The sequence below is a fragment of the Acanthochromis polyacanthus genome, chromosome 6, assembly GCF_021347895.1.
Source record: "Acanthochromis polyacanthus isolate Apoly-LR-REF ecotype Palm Island chromosome 6, KAUST_Apoly_ChrSc, whole genome shotgun sequence".
NCBI lineage: Eukaryota > Metazoa > Chordata > Actinopteri > Pomacentridae > Acanthochromis > Acanthochromis polyacanthus.
The window spans coordinates 20,751,461-20,769,397 of record NC_067118.1 but is presented as its reverse complement, the minus strand read 5'-3'; the positions used below and the strand labels follow the sequence as shown (position 1 = coordinate 20,769,397).

General features: G+C 40.1%; 1 protein-coding gene across 3 annotated transcripts in view; it reads left to right on the top strand.

Moving 5' to 3' along the window:
- Window positions 1-17,937, top strand: part of cpne9 (copine family member IX) — a 119,098-nt gene that overhangs the window by 80,723 nt on the left and 20,438 nt on the right. For all 3 annotated transcript variants that reach the window (XM_051949446.1, XM_022193776.2, XM_022193775.2), the window contains 10 exons: window positions 851-914; window positions 1,943-2,046; window positions 2,961-3,065; window positions 5,232-5,273; window positions 5,502-5,577; window positions 7,510-7,563; window positions 7,858-7,919; window positions 8,342-8,388; window positions 11,096-11,277; window positions 15,244-15,371. In XM_051949446.1, the coding sequence (XP_051805406.1) occupies window positions 851-914; window positions 1,943-2,046; window positions 2,961-3,065; window positions 5,232-5,273; window positions 5,502-5,577; window positions 7,510-7,563; window positions 7,858-7,919; window positions 8,342-8,388; window positions 11,096-11,277; window positions 15,244-15,371 (864 nt within the window). The remainder of the gene's footprint in view (window positions 1-850; window positions 915-1,942; window positions 2,047-2,960; window positions 3,066-5,231; window positions 5,274-5,501; window positions 5,578-7,509; window positions 7,564-7,857; window positions 7,920-8,341; window positions 8,389-11,095; window positions 11,278-15,243; window positions 15,372-17,937) is intronic.

The following is a 17,937-nucleotide window of genomic DNA, read 5'->3' as shown; positions in this document are numbered from 1 at the left end:
GTGTCTTTGTGATCCTAAAAAGGCTTTTGGCTGCCTCTCACCAGATCAGAAGTCACACTCGATGCTAAGCAGCAGGCAAATGTATGAAATCACCTTCTGATAATCCAATAGAAACATAAGCAACTGTGAAAATCATACTACACATTTTTTTTTACACTAAGCAATTCATTACACCACTGTTCACAAAAAACAACCTGTTTTTTGTCCATACTCTGAAAATATTCTATTTTTAGTGATATGTTGCAAAGAAAAGCAGTTAATCCACTATTTTAAGGGCTGGAAGCAGAAAACATCTACCTTTTTTTTCCTACTTCTTCTTAAAAAATGAGTGAAAGAATAAATTGATGACCAAGCAGTTTCAGGTTATTTGCAAGAGGCAAACTCCAGGGCTAAAATATGAAGCCAATGCAGAAATAAAAACAAGAATAATAATAAGACACATTGCACACACATGCATGCTAATTTGATCTGAAGCGAGTCTTTCATTGGAACATTACTTCGGTTGTGTCATCTATAAGAAGAACACAAAAAGAGAACAGTCTTATGTAACTTTGTTTTCAATACACTCGGATATTTTAAATTTTTACCTGCTTTTGTGTGACAAGCATTACATACTATTGGTAATGCCAGCTAATTGCCACTTGAAGCCATTTTTAGAAATGGCTTGCAGGTCCCTGTGTGGGCTTTTTCCAGGAACTCAGGATCTGCATACAGGGCTGTCACTTAGCACAATAACAGCTAACAGCAATAAATGACATCTGCTCGGTACTTCTATTATTTATGCTATGCTACAATTACACTATGCTGCACTTTTTCCTTCTGTCTTTTACTGCCTCTCCTTCACTCTCAGTGGGATTCCAGGGAAGAAGTGTGGAGTCATTATCTTTGCTGCAGAAGAGCTCAGTAACTGCAGGGTCAGTATGCACACATGCATGCATGCACGCAGTCCAAAATGTCCGAAAAAGCACATTTTTTATTTTCTCTGGCGCTGCTGTATCCCCATGTGTGCACATACACAAACACACACACACCTTCAAGTTTAGTTCTTAAGTGTTCTGTGCCAATGGACATTTGAGGTTTTGTCAGGAAAGCCTCTCAACAGTTCTCTAAATGTGTCTAAGATTAACTGTCAAGATGGCTTCCTGCCGTGAATTTCTTTTCGAGTTTGGTGATTCCCCTGCCATTATAATATATTAATACCAACCAGCCAGTCAGATGCTAACAGAATATCCTGTGTGTGTTTGTGTGTGTCTGAGTGTGAGTGTGTGTGCGCTCCAGAGGATATTATGTGAACAGGCTTGTCTTGGTTGTATTTACCATCGTTACTTTGGGAGGTTTTTGCTCCTGACAAGGTCCAAACACTCTTCAGGAATTTTGATGTGTGTTGTATAGAGGTGCATGTGTTTGTCTGTGTATGTGTGTGTGAGCCTGACAACCCCTATCTGTCAGTGGCAAGCTTAGGTTTCCCATGATTCCTTCCCACAGGAGCAATTGAGTAAAAACCCTCATCATATATATATATATATATATATAGACAGCTCCTTGTTAACTCCGATAATACATATGTATGAGAGCTCTCTCCGCCTCTGACTATGTTGCAGTCATCCCATAATATCCCACTAATAAAATGTGCAATTCAGATGAAACAATGGACCGCAATCACTGTGATCTGTATGCACGCATGGGTTATTAACGCGGACCAACTGCTCTTGGCCTGCTGCTTGGGATTCTGATCCACATTTGCATCACCATTATTCATGAGTTTTTATGCTGCCAAATACTTCAAATTCAGCGGGATGCTTGCAAACTGTTGCGCCCGAGTCCTGCACAAACCATGATTTTATTGTTACCAAGAAAGTTCCTCAAGAAAACAAGTTACTGACATAGACATGATATTGCATCAGAAAAAAGTGTGATGAAAACTGCTTGTCTTCTCCGACAGGATATTGCCACCATGCAGCTGTGTGCCAACAAGCTGGACAAGAAAGACTTTTTTGGCAAATCTGACCCCTTCCTGGTTTTCTACCGGAGTAATGAGGATGGAACGTGAGTGTGGGTATTTGGGGTTGGCTCAAATGATCATCTGTGTCTTTAACATTAACTCAGCCACTGTTTATACCCATGACACCACTATGTACAAACTTTCATTGACTTCTGGTAGGGGCTATATGTACATTATTCAGATATGAACAGACCAAAGCTTGATACAAGGGACTGTCCCAGAAGGGTGCACAAAATGGCAAAAGAGCTTTCACATTTTTCAAGATCCCCTCTAATGAAAGTGATTTTTTTTTTTACCTTGTTCAAATGTCCACACAGCAGCCTTTTTATATGCTAATAGACATGTCATGAGTGAAATAGGTAGTCAACACCATGGCTGAGCATTTCCCACATTTCTCACATCGGTTTGCTCAGCTATGGGAACTGAGGGGGAAGGCTGTTGCAAGAAATCACTTCCAGCACTTATCCATTGCTTTAAGGTATTGCTGATCGAAGCACATATCGGCAGGTGTGAAGTAGAAAGCACACTCTGTAAAGTGGGACACTGCCGAAATCACAAACAGAGTTGGCTTGTTTTGTTGGACAGGATGACTATCCATATATTCAGTGATACCAGTTTTCACATATGGTTCTCATTTTACTTGTTTTCCATACAAATTAACTTTACTGCATGTTTTTTTTCTGGATCAAGTGACACCACAAATTGAGGCCTCTATCATCGTTTCAGATTATTACTCCTTTCCACTGCTGTGCCTTGGAGGGATGTTTTGTAGCAATAAAGCTCCACCTGGAATTTTGTCATACCCTCCAGATATACTTAGGCAGATATAAAAAGACACAACCTACAAAGCCATTTTGCAGAATTGCAGAGGGAGATAAGCGAGGTTGGATCATCTTCACTGGTACAATGCGAATGTGTTCCCCCTTTGGGTTCTTCATGTCTGGTGTTTTGCTGGCAGGTTCACCATCTGCCATAAGACGGAGGTGATCAAGAACACACTGAACCCGGTGTGGCAGCCCTTCACCATACCTGTTAGAGCTCTCTGCAATGGTGACTACGACAGGTCAGAAAACATTTTGCACAGTTCAAATAGAGAGTGGATACAATGCCAGACTGATGTATTTAGAAACTTGTAGGTAAATTCTTCTATGATAAAAAGAAGAAAGAAACACTTACGCAGCTGTTGCTGGGGCGGTCAGAATAATGCCAGCAGTCGGTCATGGTATTCCAGAGACCAGCACTGGTGTTATTTAGACTGACTCAGTTTTGGCACGCACTCTGTTAGCTACATAAAGTAAGGTTGGACTATGGGCATCTGTAATGGCCAAATGCTGTCAGGTACACACTGCATACAATGCTGCATACAGAAGAGCACAGTGCCTTTATCTCAGTAATTGGAACTGTTATCCTCTTCTTATCCCTTTATAGGTTTTTTTTAGACCTACACCACTTTAGGACAATACATGCACCAGTGTTGTATGTTGGAGCCTTTCATATGGGGCTGTTGGACACTGGGCAAACCTTTATGGGATCTGGCTTTAAAATGTGCTGATATTGCTGGTAGTCTGAACCGAGACTACGGCAGGGAGAGACCACCTAATCAAACATAACTGCAACAAAATCACTTGTTTGTGCAAAACATTTATGTTCTATTCACAATACAACTAAAAAGACTGGTAAATGGTCTTGTTTGGGACCAATTTTGTGTGAAAATCTGCCCGTATTACACCGTGGTTAAGATGAAGGTCAAGTGACACAGGCTGAACCATACACAGCTAATTTATTTTCTTTTTTAAGTTATTTTCTTGGCTTTTTGCTGGCTTTACTTGATGGGTTTGGAGAGAGGCAGACAGGAAAGCAGGGAGAAGAATAGGGGGGAGGACCTGTAGCAAAGGACAGTGAGCTGGAATCAAACCCAGCCCACTGCATTGGGGACTATAGCTCCTGTTCATGGGTCACTCACTCAACCTATTGAGCTATCTGGGCACCCTCAGCTAATTTTTTCATACACGACCACACATCATAATCTCACGCTCATGTATGACAAATATTTTAAACCTTTGGACAAAGATAGGTCAGCTGTTTACTATTGTCTGCAGTCTTTATGCTAGGATATCCCCTGGCTCCCTATTTTACAGACAGATAATGGGATTCGGTGGTACTGAACTTTGTACCTGACTCTCAGCTTAACTCTGACTGTCTCTAAAACATAGGATGCCAACACAGGACTTCGTTTTGTACTCCAGAGCTGCTGTGCCTACATGTGGACAGCTCAGCAGACATCTTTAAAATGAGCCACAAATATAGTTTATGCTGTATTTTCATTTTTAGATAATTTCCTAAAACAGTGCATAGTCATGGTACTCACCTCATTTTATATGGTTAATTATAAATATTTGTCATCTTAATTTCAAGGGTGCTGTGGTAGCAAACTATGTCAATGAAAAGATATGAGTAGAAGAGGACAAATGCAACATTATTTGTGAGATGGAACTGAAATTCCTGTCTATCAGTTTACTGACTGTTTGTGGCAAATAAACCTAAACTGCATCAACTGCCCAAATTCACGCAAATAACACAAGCTCAAAATTTCCTTTCTGAACAAACCCTCTCAGACATTTGGCACATTTACTGGTCGTTTACAAGCGAGCCAGTTGGTTTCTCATTTGCAGTCATTGTGTAAATTAGCAACCAACTACTTTCTCCACAAATGCCATTTTTCATCTCCCATAATGCCCCACTAAGTGATTCACCTGCGCCCCACAGAAGATAAATGGAGGGTTGGAAGTCTTTGCAGTGAGAGTTTTTGTGTAAAAGTAGCTCCCATCATAGCTGTTCTAATGACTTCCATTAACCTGTGACATTTTGAACAAGTCTCATTCATACACCACAGACCTACAGCACAATATATATCTGGCACTTTGCATGAGGCAGGACTTAAACATCCATGGTAATGCATGCAACCTTCTCTCCCACATGTGAAATTGATTATCCTCACTGACTGGAAGCTCGTGTACACAGAGTTCACATAACGACCCGTACCTACTGTGTCAATAATCCTTTTCAGTGGGACGCTATTGAATCAGTGAATATGTAACTGCTGTATCTGCTCCCAGTGTAGTGGAGTGAAAGTATTTTTTTCTTTAATTAAACACAAGTTGAGGTTCTCTTTTAACTGACAAGAGAGAGAGCAGATCTTGAGAAATAAAGTGCTCTCTGTCTATTTCAGGACTGTGAAGGTAGACGTCTATGACTGGGATCGAGATGGAAGGTAAAATGCATCTGCAGATAAGCATTCGCTAATGATTCGCATTGATGAATCCCAAATTACATGCTTCATGTACGTTCTATGGATGAAAAAATAGCTTTGCCAACTTGTGCAGATACTAGGAGATTGGTAGGAGCAAAGATGGACAGAGGGAAATAAATAACAATTGGTCTCAGATTATGAAATTTGTGTTCATGCTCGCCTGTCTGTGTGGGTGTTGTTTGTCTGCAGCCATGACTTCATTGGCGAGTTCACCACCAGCTACAGAGAGCTGTCTCGGGGGCAGAACCAATTCAATGTCTATGAGGTGAGGCATGACCTGGGGGTGGTTTGTTGTTTCTCACCGCTTTCATCTTATGAAGACCTTCTAACTCCAATTTAGATGATTTTGACACTTTAACTTTAACTAGTTGACTCTCAGAAGGCTTATACAACCTTTTCTAAGCTGGAGGACTGAAGTATGGGTGCTCCAATAGCTCATAAATATAGATGCTCTCAGGGTGAAAAAACACACAACATTTTGTGGATGTAACACCAAATGCAACCTTCAGTTCAATAGAGTCAATCATTTCTCAAATAGATACAGAGAATAATATCATACTTGTATGGATTTTGTTTTGTGATTTTGTTATTGTTATGGTAATGGACTATAATGATACAGTAGCTACTGTGTACATGTCCACTTTTCAAAAGAAAAATGGGAACTCTGCAGGTCTCAGTCTAATGTGAAATCTCTAGCAGCGCTGTTTCCCACTAGACTTTAAAATGTGTTCAGCAGCTCACACATGCTTGGGTCAAACTTGCATTAGCATCCACAATTAACAATAATAATTAACAAGAATAGCACTCAGTGAGCGCAGTACTCCGCCAAGACTGCTCAGTCGTTGTATGATAAGTCCTGATAAGTCCACAGCGGTGGATTTGTAGTGGGATCGCAATCATGTGATCGTCAGCAGGTAGCTGACGTAGTGTTCACTTGTTGTCATAGTTACAGTGACATTGTGCCGTTATCTGGCAATGATACAGAAATCTTTAATAAATCAGTGGATCCAGACTGTAAGTCACATCACTGTCAAAATCTAATCAGGTGGTCCTTGCGTCATCTCTGACCTTCCCTGAAAATTTCATCCAAATCTATTATTCCGTTTTTAAGTAGACAGACGGACAAACGTACGCCAACTGTCACGTACCTGCGTTCCTTGGCAGAGTAACAATTCTGAAATTATGCAACCATCATACAGGTTCATGTTTTTATCTCCAGTTTTGATTATTTCAACTTTATCTTTGAGAAATCATGTTCTGTCTGTGATTTCAGCATGGTAGAAAGGCGTGCATGCTACACTAGCTGTTTACCCTAGTGGGCTGGATATCAGAGTGGTAGAAAACCTTGTAGTTGAACACAAATCATGTCTCCATAAGTGCTGAATTGATTTAAGCAGCAGATTCAGCTTTCCTAACGTTGAAGCTTTTGGCCAGTCAAAGCACTCACTCTTCTTGAAGTCCTGTAGCATAGACTTAGCAAAGAAAATAATAAATGTTCCCAAAGCTGTATTTACTGTTATACCAAAAAAATCATGTTAACTTCAGTCCAGTATTGAGAAGAGTCAAGAAAGAACCAGGACCACGGTGATGCTTTGGATCTTTGATCTTTATTTTTATAGTTATTATATAGTTATTTTTATCCATGTTCATTGTTAATGTAGATTTTTAAAAAAGTTTTATATATATCACAATTATATTAACAATGTAATCTGAAACTCATCTGTATAATAGGGAGTACTGAGATCCAATATAATAGAAGGGAAAAGACGGAATAATTTACTGCCTTCATTGTGCTGGAACAATTTAGCATACATTCACATACCATCAGCAATTAAACTCTTCCAATGCAAACTCCATTATACTACCAGCTTATTAAAATCTGCTTAACAAAGGACTACTTTGTTCCAAGCTTACAAATTGATATCACTGCAATGAATAAAGAAATCACAAATGTCTCCGCGGATCTTCTGATCTGAAAGCAGAAAGCAAGTTTCTTAATCAGATTTGTAAAGATGATAGATGGATGGATTTTCTCAGCTCTCTGTGTACACACACAGTTAAACATAATGCCAGTTTCAATTCACGGGCTGTCGTGTTATCAGGGATCTGCTGAATTATTCATGTTCATTATTAGACATCATCCCAGGGTATAAAATGTTTTCTTCTATCACTAACTTACTCTGTCTATCACTGGCAGGTTTTAAATCCCAAGAAGAAAGGAAAAAAGAAGAAATACATCAATTCTGGGACTGTGAGTTCGCCCACATCCACCTTTATCTGCCTGTCATTTCCTCTGTATTGGTATTTTATGTTGTCTTATATATTTATATAGTCTAAATATCATCACCTCTTACATCTGCTTCTTTCTCACTGACTCCTTTTGCTGTCTGGCCACCTGTTTTTGCCTTCCTGCCTACCTGGCCCTGGTCCCTCTTCCACCTTCTTTCTCTGTTTATCTGTGTGTTTGTGTGTTGGTGTGTGTGTGTGTGTGTGTGTGTGTGTGTGTGTGTGTGTGTGTGTGTGTGTGTGTGTGTGTGTTTGCCAGGTAACTCTGCTGTCCTTCAAAGTGGAGTCCGAGTATACCTTCGTGGATTTCATCAGAGGAGGGTGAGTGGAATAATAATTAGCCCACACTCACAGTGAGTGTCAACAGCCAGCATTTTGGTTGTTTGTGTCTTTGTGTGTGTCTGTATATTGAGTCTCCCAAAAGCTCTTGTGTGAGTAGCATACTGAATTCATATTCAGGGGGAAAGGGGAAAATTTTGGGATAGTTTGCATTGGTAAATCTCATTTGTCGATACCAAGTTTATTCAGTTCATTCACTTTTAATTACCGGTTTCATTTGTTTTGCCCAATTAGACCTTCAAGATGGTGCAGAGAGTATGTCTTGACATACTAATTAGCCAGTCAACCAGTGCACTCACAGATCACAGTTCATTGCATTGGTGTTTGTGTGTTGGAGATTGTGTGTATCAAGTGTACTGCTGTGTGTGATGCTCTTTGTTGTTTTCTCACTTTACATGCAACAGAACACAACTGAACTTCACAGTGGCGATAGATTTCACAGCATCGAACGGTGAGTTAATGGTGACCGGAGCATTTTAGATACATGATGTTCACTTGCAAGTGTCTACATTTATGGGGGGGGGGGGGGGGGGCATTGTGGTGTCAGGATCACCATGCAACACTGTCTAGAAACATATTTCTACATATGATGGCCTACATTTGAGTCAAAAACTATGTATGGATGTTAAAGAGCAAGTCTGTAAAGCCATTTGCTTTCAGTGTGGCGATGTACAAACGACAATAAAATCTTTCTAAAAGGGCTCTGTCCTGCATCAGATACAAGAATGGTGGTGATAGTCTGCATTTAGGGAAGGAGAGAATACTCATAGGAAGTATATGCATGGACTACTGTTTAAATGGTTAATTGAACAGGGAGTTTTAATATTCTATAGCATTAAAATCTACACAGACATTAATGATGTTAAAAGTTGGTGACAATAACTTGTACTACCTCATGTTCTGCTCAAATTGTAGTAGTTGTCTTGACAGTTTAATTTCAACTTGAGCTAACTAGCATTTTTCAAGAAAGCATATGTCCTGTTAAACAATGTTTAATAGAAAGTGGCATATATTATATTAAAGTGAAATTTTAAAAAATGAGGTCTTTGTTAGTTTCTGACCTGTTTCTTCCCCTACTTTACCTTCACTCTATCCTCCACCTGTACTCTCTGACTAACAAGAGGCTTTGCTCTACCAGGTGGCTTTTTGTGGAATCCATTGACAACATTGAATTGATGTTGGCTTGACTCTCCTCGTGGGAATTCTAAGTCTCAGTCCACCATTTTGGTCCAGACTGAAATGACAATTTTTTGATTGATTGCCATGAAATTTTGTACAGCCATTTATGTCCGTCTGAGGATGGATGATGAGCTCTAGCTTTTCTGCCAGGACCAGTAGAAGGTTAAAGTTTTTGGTAAGCGTTCATACTGAACAGATTAACAGTCCGGGCAGAGATTAAAAACCTAATGAGTTTGGGATCCTTTTCTTCCTCAACACGATGAAGTTGACATTTTTTGTTGTCTTAGTGTCGGGCTGAGCTTTCGTCAAATCTGCTAAATACATTAACGAATAATTATAATAACTTGAGTGATTCTCTGGTGAATTCTGACAAAATGAAACTCCATTATTAGGTTAAAAGTCCAAATTCTTACAAAGCTATTGACCTCACCATTTTCGTTTTGTGCTATAAACAAACTTACAGGCAAATTCAGACCATGGTATAAACATAATAAGATACACAAAACTAACAAGACACACAATATTCCCAATACACTGCAAAGCATTGCTTTGACCTAAATGCTTAGAACAGCATGTTAGTTTAATAGTAAGCTTAAGAGCTTTGAGTCAGATAGGATATTTTCCCCTGCTTCCAATTTTGTGTTAAATTAGTCTAATCGCCTGCCTGCTGTATGCCGGTTATAATCTGTTTACATAACTCAGCAAGAAAACATATGATCACATTTTGTCTGGAAATCTTAAACTTTTTTAGGTTATGTTTAGGTTTTCTTGCCTAGGCAAATCTTGTAAATCCTCTGACACTGTGCCACCCTTTCATCTTAACAGTGCAGTGTGGAGTCCCACCAGGTAACTGATTGGGTCCACTCATATCTTCCTCTTTTTTTTTTCCAGACAAAATATAGCCAAGCTTAGGTACACAATGCAAAACTCTACCAGTGAAAGAAAAAAAGGGGGGTGGGGGTGGGGTTAGTGTTTAATGTACCTTCACTCCACTTTAATAGAATGTGCTCAAGTTATATCCCTAATTGTGCTCTTAAAACTGTTGTTTTCTCTGTGTGATACTTTTCCTCTTTTTCTCTGATACTTTTTAGTGCAGACTGGAAAGATTTTGCTTTTAAAATGTGCCTCTTTGGTGTGAAAAGCACTTGTCCCTTTTCCTCTCTATAATGTTGTGTGACCCTGCATTTTCCATGGCATTTACACTTGAACTTGTGATGTTGAGTACACTGCTCATTTGAATAGATTGTTACATTGAGATTCTTATTTTCACATGATGGAAAGTGTAGTCACCCGTGCAAGGTGCACAGGATATGCTGAATGTGTCTGGTGTTTTCATGGCCAGAGGCGCTCAGTACACCTGCGGCGCGGTTGGAAGCTCGATGGGATTAGGGGGAATACATTATCAGTGGGTGTGTTGGAAGCAGGCGTCTTTCGTGGCTAATCAAATCACCCCCCTCCCTTTCATCCCCTTTAAAAGCAGGGCACTCCTTTCAGAAGAGAGAGTTCAAACCTTCTTAAAGCAAGAGGAGAACAGCGAGCTGGCATTCAGTCACATTTGGCTAATCTTACACGTGTGCATTAAGTGTAGTGCTGGCACCACTTCAACGACTGTAGCAGGCATTAACAGGATTACATCAAATGATAACTCCACAGAGAAAATCTTTGATTTTTCAGGAGATAAGGTATCTTGTCTCTTTTCTGTAACTATCAGATCTTACAGTTTCAGCTACATTTTTTCACATAATTTATCTCATACTCTGCCTGTCCCTATTGAAATTAAAAATTCAAATGCTGCATGCTACCTCGGGGAAACCTCAAAAAAAGGAATGGAACAAATTTCATATTTCTTGGCATTGATCATCGCTTGTAATCCTCTGGTGCTATAGTGTTCCTTTTATTTCACAGAATTCAAAAAAGATGATAAAAGGGGCTGATATATTATCATTCCTGTCATTGTATTGTGTGTGTTTCCTTCTAAGGTAACCCATCCCAGCCCACCTCCCTCCACTATATGAGTCCCTACCAGATGAATGCATATGCCATGGCCCTGAAAGCAGTGGGAGAGATTATCCAGGACTACGACAGTGACAAGCTCTTTCCTGCCTATGGCTTTGGAGCTAAGCTGCCCCCTGACGGCAAAATCTCCCACGCATTCCCACTGGTACGACACACACACACATGAACGCAAGCAGTTTTCACATACAAGGCACGTTTGCACTGTTCACCCATAGCAGGGTGTGGCTTGGACCAGGAGATGTAGCTGCGACAACAGCTGGTTGCACAAGTTGAGAAGTCATCTGCTCATCTGCCAGCCAGCAGGAATCTCCCAGCACCCACTCCACTTCCTCCTTGCGCCCTCCTGAGGGATGCAGGCAAACAGTCAGAAATTGCTGGATGCTAAGCAGAAGTGTAGCCAAGAGTCTGCCTGTGTTTCGGGACAGATTGCTGAATCCACCTTGTACAAAGGTGCCCCACCAGACAGGACGACTGAGACAGGAAACATGATACAATTATAAAACACAGAATGTTTAATTTCTTCAAACATTTTTAGAAAGCAAAATAAATCAATATATTCATTTAATCGCCCATGCATACTTATCAAAAGTTTAGGGTCACTTCAAAATGTCCTTATTTTTTGAAAGAAAATCATTTTTAGTGAAAATAACATTAAATATATCAGAAATACAGTCTGGACATTGTTAATCTAATTGTAAATGACTATTCTAGCTGGAAACAGCTGATTTTTAATGGAATATCTACATAGAGGTACAGAGGAACATTTCCAGCAACCATCACTCCTGTGTTCTAATGCTACATTGTGTTAGCTAATGGTGTTGAAAGGCTAAATGATGATTAGAAAACCCTTGAGCAATTATGCTAGCACATGAACAAAAGTGTGAATTTTAATGGAAAACATGAAATTGTCTGGGTGACCCCAAACTTTTGAACCGTAGTGTACATCCAGTAGTCTTAATGGTTACAACGAAACATAAACATACCCTGGGTGTCTTTTTGTTTTCTGAATTAACTAAACCAAACAACCACAGTTAGGCTAGACTGTCCACGAAGCTGGTTGTCAACTCATTAAAGCAGCCCAGTTTTTTGAACATGTTCACGTTAAAGGACTAACATTGGCACCAGGTGACTATATTCAAAAAATGCACAGAAGTCACATATTCCTCATACGTACAACAAACTTTATTCCTGAAATATGTGGGGATTCTAAAATTATGAAAACTGTCCAATTGTGCTGCTGCAGCCAAAACCAGAAAGGAAAGCTGCCAAAACATTATAGACTGTGTGAACAATTAAAACAATCTTATCAGTGCCATTGCACCATATACTAAGGTTCAGTCTGATTAATGTAACAACTGTAAAGATATTGCTTCAGTGTAAGTTTCTCATTCAAATTTGTATCACAGGATTACATATGCAGTCCCTTCATGCTATTCACAAAAATGACTATATATAATCCTGTAGCCTTAATAAAATCTAACTATTTTCATGGTAATGTGGAGGATGAATTCAGTAATCTCACATTCAATCTTGTTGCTAATGCGTGCAAGGACAGTTTTCGTTTTGTTCTTTCAGCTGTGTTAAATGGTTTTGGGAGCAAGTATAAAACAAATAAAAAAACATCATTCAGACCAATGAGTATGCTTACTGCGCATCTGTTGTTGGATTATATCGCTCTACAAAGGCCTCGTACAAAACAACCAAATGGCTTTGAAACCGCTCGGAGCTCTTAAAACCTCCTCAGAAACCCTCCACTCTGTGCACTGAGCTCCACGGAATTTTCCTGGAATGGTGATGACATTTGCCAATATAACTGATTGATCAGTGTCTTTACATGTGGTGAGCTGTTATCTGGAACATAAACTGCAGTGCACCATAAGTTAGCACAGTGATGTAGCCCCATAAGAAATGTCCATCCATCCATTATCCATACACCGCTTAATCCTCATTAGGGTCGCGGGGGGCTGGAGTCGGGGAACACCCTGGACAGGTCACCACTCTATCACAGGGCTACATATACAGACAAACAATCACACTTGCATTTACACCTACAGACAATTTAGAATTACCAGTTAACCTAAGCATGTTTTTGGACTGTGGGAGGAAGCCGGAGTACCTGGAGAAAACCCACACATGCACAGGGAGAACATGCAAACTCCATGCAGAAAGATTGCAGGAAGGCGAGGGCGTGAACCTAGCAAGGTGAAAATGCTCACCACCAAGCCACTGTGCAGCCCCCCATAAGAATAGTTTCACCTAAAGTTACCCTGTTATCCTGTAACCATGCTTCAGACTACAAACCTCCTATGTAGAACTGTTTGTTTACAATGCCCCCATCAAGTCTAAGATTTACATTTACTTAGGGGTGCTATGTGATATGTTATCACATAGCACACCTTCGCCTTTTCATGTTCTATAACCCTCAGTTTCAGAGCTAGTTTTATTTGGCCAACATACACTAGACCCCAGGGACATTAAAGTTCTTCCTGATGCACCATAATCACACATAAAAGCTGGCAAATGGAGGGAGCATCCAGCTGGCCAGATGGCCTTTTAACCCATACCCATAACCCATTTTGACATTTTACAGCAGTAAAAACCTCTAAATGTCATTTGGCTCAGCATAACATTTAATGACTTTTCCAAAAGTTGTCCAAAATACACAAAAAATACTTTTGTACAGGTATACCAGTTTTGTTTTGTTTTGTTTTGTTTTTTAACATTGAGTCTGGTGTGGATCAAATTTGACCTGTCTATTTTAATGCTTGAAGTCATACAAAAATCAGCCGGTGCCTCGACACAGTCCAGCAATCTGCTCCTGCAAGCACAAGCACATGCAATAGAACAAAATACTCTAAAAATTAACAAATACATTTATTCTGAGCTAAATCAGATCAAAACAGAGATCAAAAGAGAAGATTATGAATGTACCAGAGCTGCCATTTTAGTGACTGAGGTTATGAGAGGCCATTGATCGGGTCTTTCAAGATAAAGAAGCAGAAAGTGATTTGGGGGAGGATGTGTCGGAGCAGGAAGACAGCATGGAGGAAAATCTGATTACAGCTCCTCTGATGAAGACGACTCTGAGGGAGAGGAGCAGGTAGCAAGGGAGACATTTATGTCGACGAACAGGACAACCAGCTGCTCCTCACTTCCACATCAGGTTGCAGCAGAAAATGTCATTGAAATGACTTCAGGACTCACAAGACAGGCTACTTCCTAAGCCATTTCCAGTTTAGTAAAACATATTTAGATCATTATGGCAATTCTGTTTTCATGTCCTTGGTAAAATAAGTGGTATAAAATCTGAAAAATAGTGTTCCCTTGCGTTCCGAAACATGAAATAATGCTGTTTATACATTCTAAACAGTTCAAAGTTTGCTACAGACTCTTGCTATGAGGGAATTTTTGCCCCCCTTCAAAGTTGACTTGAATTTCACTGTGAAAGCATAGAATATAAACAGTATTTAATAGAGAAGTTACAAGCTTCTCTGAATGAAATTCTTTAGGGAAAGACATCGATAAAGAAGCATCACAGCAGGTAACAAGAAAAGCAATCAGGGACCGAAGTACTCCGCCAAGGCTGCTCGGTCGTTGTATGATCTCCGATGGATAAAATCTTCAAAATACTTGCGGTTCGCAGCGATCGATTTGTAGTAGGATTGCAATCATGTCATTGTCAGCAGGCAGTTGACGTAGTGTCCACTTGTTGTCATAGTTACAGTGATGCCATGTCGCTGTCTCGCAATGATACAGAAATATGTAAGAAATCCGTGTATCCAGACTATAAGCTACATCACTGCTAAAATCTAATCACGTGGTCCTTGTGTTATTTCTGGCCTTCCCTGAAAATTTTATCCAAATCCATTATTCTGTTTTTGAGTAATGTTGCTAACAGACAAACAGCCAACAGACAAACCAACATGACTGCCAAGTTCTATGGCCGAGTATGAATCCTTGTCAGCACCACTTTGAGCTCACCCTGCTCCTTAAGCCCTCCACTTGTTCTTTTCTACTACTAACTCGATCACACAGACCTTAATTGCCTGTACACAGGAATGTGCAAGACTGTACAAAGGAATGTACGTCATGCCTGCGCTGTCTGCCGCAGGGTGGTGACGGAGATAATCCAAACTGTGTGGGCATAGAGGGAGTCCTGGAGGCCTATTTCCAGAGCCTGAGAACAGTGCAGCTGTACGGACCCACCAACTTCGCACCTGTCATCAACAAAGTCGCAAAGTAAGTTTGAAAGTGCATGTGTGTGCATGTTCACGGTGTATAATTACATATCTTAGATAGATTTGGCTGTTTGTAGCCCAAACCTGAGGGAGATTTCTGTTAATTTTGTCTTATTATGTATTGATTATTTATAGGCCTTGCAAATGACATGACTCATAAGCAGCTTCTTCACCAGATTAGAGATTTACAGATTTATTTATGACACATTAGCAGTGGGGGGCAAGTCAAAATATGCAGGATTAGGGAGGTTATGGAAAATAATATTTGAGGAACATTTATTCGGTTATTTTAGGGAAAGGATGGATTTTCATTTAGAGACTTTCAATTAAATCCTTGTTGAAACTTTGTCATTGGAAACTGGCAAAATACAGCATAAGTGTCAATCAGCAACTTCTTGCTGAATTGTTGTCACATGACCGTCGGTCTCATTTGAGTCACCCACACCTTGGTTATACTAAGGAGGTTAGAAGTTTTTAGTTTTTAAAGAATTGCATGCAAACATTTTATTCCTAGTGAAATTCTAAAGAAGGCAAATAGAATAAAATGATTTTGAGTAACTGATCAAATTTGGGCTGCACAATGGAGTAGTGGTTAGCACTTTCACCTTGCAGCAAGAAGATCCCTGGTTCAAATCCCGGCTTGGGCCCGGGATCTTTCTGAATGGAGTTTGCATGTTCTCCCTGTGCATGTGTGGGTTTTCTCCGGGCACTCTGGTTTCCTCCCACAGTCCAAAAATATACTGAGGTTAATTGACTACTCTAAATTGCCTGTAGGTGTGACTGTGAGAGTGATTGTTTGTCTGTATATGTAGCCCTGTGACAGACTGGCGACCTGTCCAGGGTGTCCCCTGCCTTCGCCCGAGTCAGCTGGGATAGGCTCCAGCACCCCGCGCGGCCCTAGTGAGGATAAAGCGGTGTATAGAGAATGGATGGATGATCGAATTTGGCTAATTGTCCTGACAGAGCAGCAGCAAACCAGATAAATGGTGTGACTTTTGTGATTTTTTTACAAATAACATGGCCTTCAAACCTCGTCAGATCAGAAGAATGTGTCCTGCATAAACAGCAGATTGTGTGTAGAGGTTTATGGGGTTTTCTTGTAGCAGCGTGGTGTCATTTACACACAATTTAATGAATCTAAACACAGTGGACGTTTTTACATAATGGAACTGGGCTCTGGCACCGCACTTCTCAAAGTGAAGGGTGCTAATTTATTGTCAACATTTATCAACATCAAATTTCGATGCTGATTTAAACACATGTATTGGTTGTGGACTGCTTAATTAATCCATTTACATTTTAAACATTACAATTTGGGGCTGTTTTTGGACTTAAGTTTTATTAATATAGTCACCAATTTTACAGCAGATTAATGTTCCACATGCATTTTCCACCAAAGTGTAGTTCAAGACAAGGAGATCACATTTCTTGGAGGTGTATGTAGTTTCAAAAACCCAGCAAATTAATGTTAGAGAGGTGTTTGATTTAATTAGGTGAGTGCTGAGTGATCTCCAATGGCAGGCATTGCAGAACAATAAAAGCAGGTAATAACTCCGCCAGGCAGCGCGGCAGAGTTATGGGATGATTGGCGTACATGAATCCTTCCTTCCTTCCTTCTGTCCGCAACATTTCTCAAAAACTGACGAACAGACTTAGATGAAATATTCAGGGAACGTCAGAAATGACACAAGGATCGCCTGATTAGATTTTGCTAGTGATACGGCATGCAGTCTGGATCCACAGATTTGTCAAGGATTTCCCATTGAGATAGCGGCACAGCGTCTGATAGCGACACGGCGTCACTGTAACTATGACAACAAGTGAACGCTATCTCAGCTGCCTGCTGATGATCCCACAATTGCGATCCTATTGCAAATCCACTGCTGCTGACTTATCAGAAATGATACAAGAAACAACTGATCAAATTGTTGGGGTGTTTCCGAGTCCCATCGATTCCGGCCACCCGCTACATATTTTGGTCATTTGGAATTATGGATTCAGTATCCATACATATCGTGCCTGTGTTCAGCGCAAGGTCAGTGAATGAATAGTCTTGGCGGAGTACTGCATTCTCTGAGTGCTTTTCTTGTTTGTTATTCACCATCTTAATTCCTCAACATGTGGTGTAAAATTTACTCTGATGACGTCTCAGATATTTGCTTTAAATTCTGCAAATGAAACAATATTTTTTTGTAGTAGAAAGCTGGAGGCCTCTCTGTCTCCACTGTCACCTGCTGAGTAGATTTGGGAATCTATTCATTAACCTAACTGTTGTCATTATCTAGATTCATAGCGCGACTAGCAGTCTCATGTCGTCAGACTTTGTTTTAGAGCTTTTTCAGCTTGTTTCGTTGGTTCACGGATAGTAGCTCAGGCAGTTTAAATATTTAAAATTCTTCTTTTGTCTTTGATTTAATACCTAAAACCTAATGTCTGTGTATTGGTTCTTGAGATGTGTTACTACTATAACTCCAGAAATCTGATTCTGTGTTCTTGATTCTTTCATCATGTGTTCACCAGAACACATGCATGTCTTAAAATACCCACACGGGCATTCCACAAGGGTC